The sequence below is a fragment of the Capsicum annuum genome, chromosome 8 (assembly GCF_002878395.1).
Source record: "Capsicum annuum cultivar UCD-10X-F1 chromosome 8, UCD10Xv1.1, whole genome shotgun sequence".
Classification (NCBI taxonomy): domain Eukaryota; kingdom Viridiplantae; phylum Streptophyta; class Magnoliopsida; order Solanales; family Solanaceae; genus Capsicum; species Capsicum annuum.
Window position 1 is genome coordinate 147141291 of NC_061118.1, and position 8886 is coordinate 147150176.

At 37.5% G+C, this 8886-nt stretch overlaps 1 protein-coding gene across 1 annotated transcript; it reads right to left on the reverse strand.

Moving 5' to 3' along the window:
• Positions 1–884: 884 nt before the first annotated feature.
• LOC107839317 (DEAD-box ATP-dependent RNA helicase 31) lies at positions 885–8341 on the reverse strand. The gene is made up of 10 exons (XM_016682751.2): positions 7017–8341; positions 6255–6361; positions 5812–5867; positions 3877–4101; positions 2935–3141; positions 2779–2865; positions 2597–2692; positions 2059–2274; positions 1537–1719; positions 885–1347 (listed from the first exon to the last, which is right to left on the reverse strand). Exons 1-10 carry the CDS (start codon positions 8222–8224, stop codon positions 1120–1122), a joined length of 2613 nt encoding a protein of 870 aa, XP_016538237.1. The 5' UTR covers positions 8225–8341; the 3' UTR covers positions 885–1119.
• Between the last annotated feature and the right edge of the window lie 545 nt (positions 8342–8886).

The window sequence follows — 8886 nt, forward strand, 5'->3', positions numbered from 1 at the left end:
GCAAAGCAAGTCCTCTGGCGATCTGCTTGGAAGTGGGAACCGTACTTCAACTTCTGACCCAGAGGCTATTTTGCAACCTATTTAAACCGCTCAAAAATCAATTAACGACATGAAATGTTCTATTTATGAAGATTCAAAATCGCCCTTATTGTGAAGTTAGGGTATTGAGTGCATAATTCAAAGCACATCCACAATATTTATCCATGTTGATTTATGCATTCAATTGTTCTGTTTATTGTGTGGTGCCTGCTGTATCAAATCTACTGTTGCGCCATATTTGTTTTGTATCAAGATCGATCTTGAATAGGAACCACCAAAGGATTTGGTGTAGTGAATGGAGTTGCTCCTCCTTTAACCAAAGGTCTCAGGTTCGAACCCTAAGTATGAAAAAAACCTTGGTAGGGAGTGCTACCCCCATATGGGCCCCACCCAGCACGAATCCGAATTAATCAAATTCCGACGTCGGTACCGAAAACAAGATGGAAAACAAAACAAAACAAAAAAAAATCCGATCTTCAGTGAGCCATTTGCACAACCTCTAGTTTGTGTTTGGTCTTTAATTTTTATCCCCCAAGCCAAGAAAACTTTTTTACGAGCCATAAATTTATATTTTTTGCATATAATATTCCACAAGTCATGACCCACACCTTTGAAGAAAATTCACTGCACTAAGCATAAATTCGATTTTGAAGAGTAAACATTAAATACAAACCCATTGAAAAGTTAAAAAGTACAAACCCATTCGAAGGGCAAACCGTGCAATTTAAATGATCTTGATCCGTACAGGGGAACTCTTATCGGGCATCATTCATTTTTCTTTTATTGACGGGTCACATGATTAATTTTAGTCAATTGATAGAATATCTAGAATTGACAATTGCTGATACCTGAGAACTGGGGGTATTTGTAATTCCCACACACTAAATGATGAGTCAAAATAGTTTAACTAGAAAGAGTAAAGGCCAAGTTCCCTGTAAGCAAAAGGGAACTCAAATTCTTCCTAATAACTAAACTACAAACAATGGCAAAATCAGCTTAAAATAATTGTTGTATTGCGTGGCCTGCACCATGTATATATACACTTTGTATGCATATATGAAGAAGCAACGCTGTCTCAACTTACTTGGAACGTAGTCCAGGAATGTTTTTCAATCCCATTTTCCCGAGAACAAGCTTCGGAATTGCTGGAGGGTTGTCAAGCCCCATTGTCCGACTAAACTCGTTTGCAAGTTCGACAAGTCTGTACTTGTCCTTACCAACAGACCTGTTGGAATTATAGTAACCAAGCCATGCCTGGTATGCAGATTCTTTGCTTTTCATATCTACATGGGATAGCGCACGTTCCACCTACACAGGCACATATGTTAGCTTAATGTTGCTATTAGCCTACTACCAAAGAATGTTATTTGAAAAACAGAAAAAGAAAACCAAGGAATTAAACAAGTTCAAGAACAGAATACTCCACGATCAGCTTCACACTTCAGATTATGCCACTACCTACAAAGGAAACATCGCTCATATGAAGTTAACACCAACCTTTTTCTTGGTCTCTGGATCAATCAGAGGTACAGGTGCCTTTGATATGGGTAAATCTTTTATTGTAGACAAGAAATATTCCTCCCATGGAGCCAACAACAAAATGCCTTGCCCTTCTTTTCCTTTCCGCCCGGTTCTACCTAGACGGTGGATATACTGCTGTCTATCAGCTGGCACTCCAATCTACAAAAGAAAGGAGTCGACTTAAGCCCATGGCATGATATTCATTAGCAAGCAGATGAAAGATGACATATGCTACACTTGGTTTCTAAGGGGATCAGTCCTAAATAACTCTAGGAACAAAACCCAACTTCGCAACAAATGCATGACTTAGCTTTTGCATGCCAGAATACAAGATTAATTTCATCACAGGGGAGAGAGAGTTTAGACAAAACTTACGTCTACAAAAACACATATCAGCCTTGCTAGGTAGAGAAATTAAAACACTAGACTTTACACTAAGGACATTTAATATTGTGCAGATAATATCACATATAACCCAGACTGCCAGACAAGACATACCTGTACAACTAAGGTAACATCTGGATAATCTACTCCACGAGCAGAAACATCTGAGGAAACTAGAATAAGACCTGTTGACTTGCGAAATTCATCCGAAACCCTTGTTCTATAGCTTTGTGGCTTACGAGAATGAATCTCCCGAACATTCAAGTTCAGTTCACTAAGAAGTTCAGCAACGAGTTTTGTTACCATGGCAGTTGTGCAAAATACAAGAACCTGCACTCAAGAACCAAAAACAAGGTAGTTGGTGACATCTGCAAATGATTGTTATTCGAACTTCAGTTCAAAATAGCATATATGATAAGTAAGCTAAGGGAGACTCTCTGTTACTAGGGATTCAAATGTGTTTTTTGGGGTGCTTCTAGGATACAAAGTCAAAGAGCAGATCGATAACATGAACCAGAAAAGTAGCATAATAAATGTGACTTGAGCGTTACACTTTCCAGGCTACCAAAGTTGACCTATTTTTCCTTTCCCCACCTCAAGAAACCAGGAAAAAAAATATGCCTACAAATATCCTAATTTATAAGTATAGTACCTTATAGTTAACATCATCAGCAATGTGCTCTTTTAGCAGAGCATAAAGAAATGGAAAGTGCGATTCTAGAGGAGAAACCAGATGCATCTGCTGAACCTGAAGATTTCCAAAGTATTAGAAAACCAAGTCAGATCCAACAAAGGTATCAATCCTAGGAACTCCAAGAAATAACCAAGACCTACTTGTGCATGAGTCTCTTCACTGCCTTCCTCAACAGTATTGATAAATTCATGGTCTCTTTTCAAAGCAATATGGCAAATTTGACGGACCTGCAAAGTTAAAGGTAAATTCATTTCCATCTCTTTACACTACTTCAGGAGAGTAATTAAAGAAAATACCTCCGGTGGAACGGTTGCAGAAAAGAGAAGTGTTTGGCGCTGTTTTGGAACAGCAGAGATGATTTTCTCAATTTCTTTACGGAATCCCATATCCAACAAATGATCGGCTTCGTCAAGCACCAACACTTTAACCCCCATCAATCGAGTGGCAAATCCTGCTGTATTCTCTACGTGATCTCTGAGCCTCCCAGGTGTCGCCACAAGTATCTGAGTCACATATTGGAAAACATTAGTGATTTTTTCCTTTTTGATAAGTGGCATTAGTAGTTAATTTCGGAAGTTAAAATTCAATCAGTATCAATTATTTAAAGGCAACAGAGAAACATAAAGAAGCAACCAAGACGCACTAGTTAGTTATAAACTGATCATTCGTTGAATGCTGACTTGCAACTACACCCATTTTCGCTTGGGAGGAGAGGGGTGATCATGACTAAATTACAAAAATATTTATTCTCAATGATAGGATGCATTGAGATGACAGAACTATTGACATAACAAGGTGCTTTGCGAGATCAATAAGGAATCATAAGGAGAGAAGCACCTCTAATATTCATCATGTAGGGCCTAATTTTCCCTTATTATAACCCCATCCCTGCAATGTTACAACAAATACACAAGCATATCATTACTGCTATAGATTATATGGCAGTTGCACTAGATTCTGGTATCCAACAATTAAACACAGTGAAACCTTTGTTGAGTCGTCAAAAACTTAAGCTAGCCAAACATTTTACTAAAGTTTCAGAATTTTCATCTAAATGAATACCTCTTCTCAGCTAGAGACCTTTGCTTCATTCATCACAATAGCCATGTATATATATTTATAAAGCAGGAACTTTATAATGAATAAGTATATATTAAAAGTTACTCCACCTGATATGGCTTTTGCTAACCTTCACAATGTTTTTTTTTTTTGAAATGGATTCTCAAAGAAATAATTACCTGGCATGGATTTGCTTGCATCCTTTTCTGCTCAAGTGCAAGCCGTGTTCCTCCTATAACGACTTGAACCCCAATTGAAGGGTGATATTTCAACAAGGTGTTGGCCTCGGCAGCTGCTTGAGATGCAAGTTCCCGGGTAGGGCATATCACAAGCACCAGAATTGGTGGTCTCTTTTGATCACGACTGGTGGGGGGTGATTTTACCACAACTTCAATTGAAGGAAGCTGAAATCAAATTATTAGACGGGTTTAGGCCAACGCGATCTCAAAGATTCCAGTCATTTTCTTGGACAAAATTTAAAATGACAATGCAAGCTTGATATCATTTTTGGAGAATCTTTAACATAATTAATTTAACAGAGTTGATATTTTATTGATTAAAAGGATTAGACTAATCCATTTCAAAGCCATAACTCAATCACAAAATAAGTGTTGAGCTCTTCTGTTTTTTCTTTAAATATGAAAGAAATTTACTAGCAAAAGGCAGCCATGAACAAATGAGATAAGTTCACTACCAGAAAATCTAATTATTACTGAATGTTGCTTATCTGCAGTATGCCTAATATCTAAAGTTAAAAAATATTGAAAGGCAAAACCCACGACCCAAGATAGACACAACTTTGTCCTTGAGTATTATGTGTACTAAAGTGTTTTCGCTTTCTCTAATTTGTCCATTTCTTGTTATATATAATGCTTTTTCTTAAGTGTGAAGCAGAGAGCGAAGACAGCATATACTTTTTTTTTGAGAAGGTAACAGTGAAAACAGCATATACTTTTACAAAAGAACAATAACCACCCAGCATATTGAGAAACATGTCATATATAAACAAAGTAAAGTTGACACTCAAGATTAGCAGACTATCATCACCTTTTTGTTCACCAAAGAAATTTCACGTCTAAATATGATTTAACTTGTCAAAATTGGACTAAACAGTTTAAAATAGTGAAGTCACAACTGTATACAACTTGGTTGTTTCATGGAATACAAGCAAGTTTATAAATTTCTACGAAAAAAATGAAAAAGTTACTCAAAACTTTAAACAGGTCCAATCTTGTGATATCTGGTTATCAAAAAACTATCTAGTGATATCAACTTTGGTAAATGTTTTATTAAATCATTTTATTGAAATTAGAGTTAAGAAATAAAGGACAGGTGGAGATGTAACTTGGAAGAATGGAGGTTATTATTTTCTGTTTTGATTTTTATGCTTCAATCCAATATTGATAAAGAGAATTATCAGGGAAGTTTTTTCAACATGCAGCTCCTGGGAAAGATTCACGTAGCAATTAGTAAAAAACAAGTTTAGGAATTCTCCCCGTGATAGTTAAGCACAGCAATTCCATGTTTAAACAAAGACAAAGATAGCGAACTACATTTTACTTCCCATTCAACAACTGAAAGACTCCGCATATTAGTGATAGAACAACAGAAATATACTCATCATTCATAGAACAAGTTACCAAGGAAGTAATAGAAAATGGAACACCAAAAATAACAAACTAAACCAGTGAGGAAAAATTTCTATGTTGCAAGGGCACAGATTTGTGGGGTTCAAATTTTTGTCTTTATGTAGAGCAATGCCATATTCTAAGAAACTTTAGGGAATAGTGGTTTGCACTTCTATTCACATTCTACAAACCAAAAGAATGCACATACTGGAAACATTACAACTAGAAGATATTCATCCCTCAGTTCAAATAATGGTGTTGACGTCAGTCTTGTTCCAAGATCCGGGATGTAGGGATGTTCAATTACACAAGTCACCAAGGAAATTATGAACTAATAACAAAATGTAACACAAATCATAACAGATGACATTAATCAATAGGATTGTGTGTCAAATCCATCTGTTATTTGAGGGATTGTGTGTGACAGCTATTTTCTTATTCATAAATAAATAGGTACTCTCTGAAGGAAAAGATTTAGTGTTTTACCAAAAATGCTACAGTTTTCCCCGTGCCAGTCTTTGCCTTGGCCAGAACGTCCTTGCCTACCAAATACAATTGATTACAACAGGCACTGTCATCAATAACACATACAACAAATGAATAACACAAAAAAAAATCTTGCAACAGAGAAGGATGTGAGAGCACTCTGATATATAATACGTTTCGACATGTAGTTTCAGACTGGTTGAAGTAAGACCATTGGACCTACCATTTACAAATCCAACAACCTCTCTGTATACTAAAAATCTTGCAACAGAGAAGGATGTGAGAGCACTCTGATATATAGTACGTTTCGACATGTAGTTTCAGACTGGTTGAAGTAAAACCATTGGACCTATCATTTACAAATCCAACAACCTCTCTGTATACTAACTGGTGAATTTCATCTCAACCCACCACATGCTTCAACCTTCAATGTAATAGCTAACCTTTTAAAATAACGGGAAGGGTAGCCTCCTGCACTACAGTCATCGTTTTGTATCCAACATCTTTAACTCCTTTCAGAGACAAGGGAGAGAGTGGAAACTGATCAAACCTGCAGGGAAAAGGATGCAAATATTATCTAATAAAATAGAGATATTTAAATCAACGGAAGAATTGAATTTTCCTTCGGCTTATTTAGAGCATGAACAAAAATATTTCATTATAACTGCCTCGATAATTAGAAATTCTACAGAAAGTCCATCTAACTGGTTAATTTAGCACATTCTTGGGAAAAATTCCTCTGACTGTAAAGAGCCGAGCAAAAGATACACTCTCAACTAGTTGATTAGGTATCATTCATGCAGTCAACTCCTTCATCTACTTTCCTTCATCAGTCCTCTTTATTTATGTTTTATTACACAATGAGTCAATGATTAAACATATACAGTGTCTATTCTTCCCATAATATTTGATCATAGCTAATCCACTAAATTTTCCTGGATTATTACTTTCTATTTTCATTTAACATATTCCCTAATAATAACTATCACATATCTAAATCGTAACTAAGTGAGTTAGAAGTACCGAATAACAGCACCAACCAAAATCCCCATTGCTTTTCTAGCAAAAGATTCAGAAGCCTTTATCATATATGAGAGTGCTATTATTTTAACAGACAGTTTCTAGTAGCTCCAGAAAGCTATTCAAAAGATTCTAACAATCAGCATGCTGCATATTACGTAGTTAGTCATGAGTTCATAAAAAACCTGGTTTCCGTAAGGTGGGAATCACTTTTTCCAGGTGAACTCGGGCGTACTGCCCTTGGACTGTCCTCCTTTTCCAAAGAGAGCATTTTTTCATCCTCAACCTCATCGTCTTCTTCAGATTCTTCACTTTCTTCCTCGCTGTCAATCAAATCTCGGAACCCCTTATAACCATTTTCCTCTTCCTCTTCCTCATTATCTGTATCATCTTCATCCAACAACATGGAACTCCCTCGCGCCATACCTGTCCCTTCTTTCCTCCCTAACCTACCACTACCACCTTGTGCTGCCATATCTCTACCATATCCACTACCAGCATTGCTTTCACCCCTCCTATTATCCCTCGGACTTCCCATTTCACTTCCAAACCTCCCTCCCTTCCTTGGAAATGACTCCATCCGACCCTTGCCTCCATTTCTTCTACCCTCACTTTCTCTCCCCATCCCACTTCCAAACCTTCCTCCCTTCGAAAATGACTCCATCTTATCTCGCCCTCCACTTCTTCTATCCTCACTTCCAAACCTTCCTCCCTTAGGAGACCACTCCATTCGATCTCTATCACCACTTCTTCCACCCTCACTTCTACTCCCCCTATCATTTCCAAACCTCCCTCCATTTCTCGACTGCATTTCACCTCGTCCTCCACTTCTTCCACCCGCCAATTCACTTCCAAACCTTCCTCCACTTCTTCCACCCGCCAATTCACTTCCAAACCTTCCTCCATTCCGCATTGAGCCTCCACTTCTCCTACCGGGCCCGCTAAAATCATCATCTCTCCTTCTCTTTTCACCTCTTTCTTCTCCACCATTACGCCTATTACCAAATTTACCCCTACCCCTTTCGCTATCCCCCTCATTATCATCACTGTCACTATACACCTTTGTTTTCGTAAACTCCGAACCGGACCGCAACCCACTAACCCAATCACTAAGTTCAGCTTCATCTTCAATCAAGCTCTTCGATACCCGGACCCCATCACCCGACCCGGTTCTTGGTCTCCCTGACCGGCTCGAAAACCTACGAACCTCTTGTACTTGGGAGGGTAAAATTGGAAACCCAATTGACCTATACTTGAGCTTGTGTGGGAACATTCTAGAAAAAACTGGTGTAGTTTTAGGCTTTAAAGTTGAATTACATTTCATGGTTGGAAAATGGGAAAATGGGAATGTAGAATTGAAGAAACGAAGCTGTGGTAATAACTTGAGCGGCATGGAAAATGGAAAAGGGGGGGGGGGGGGGAGAAATTAGGGTTTTTTTTGTAAAGAAGAAGAAGAAGAATTGGGGATAGGGTTTTTAGGGTTTAAGGCTAAACCCTTAATTGTTTTGAGATTGGGAGGGAGATATTTGTATGTCAGAATACGACGACGTTTTGTTACTGCGAAACAAGAAAGATAAATTACGTCATGGGTACTTGGTGTTTGGTGTTGTATTCAATTTGGTCCCAAGAATTTTGTTATTTTTCGTTTATCCACACAGTCAATTAGTGGTAAAGTTTGTGTGTACTCTACCCACTTCCGATCTCACTTTTGAAATTTAATTGGGTATGTTGATTTTTTTTCAAAGATATTGACAAATCCATATATTGACAATCATAGAGAACTAGAAATTTATTGGACTAATTAGATTTTAATAGATAGTTATAAATGTGAAAACATTTATAACGGGAAAGTTCCAACCAACATTAGTTGTGTGAGGCTTCACTCATCTCTTGATCCATTTGCTTATATTTGATGCATCATCACCCTTTCTTCCACCCAAAAGAATTATTATAGGAGAGGTCCAACCAACATTAGTTGTGTGAGACTTCATTCATCTCTTTGACGCTTTTATAGTGAGTCCATTTACTTAATTTTGATGCATCATCAACCCCCTA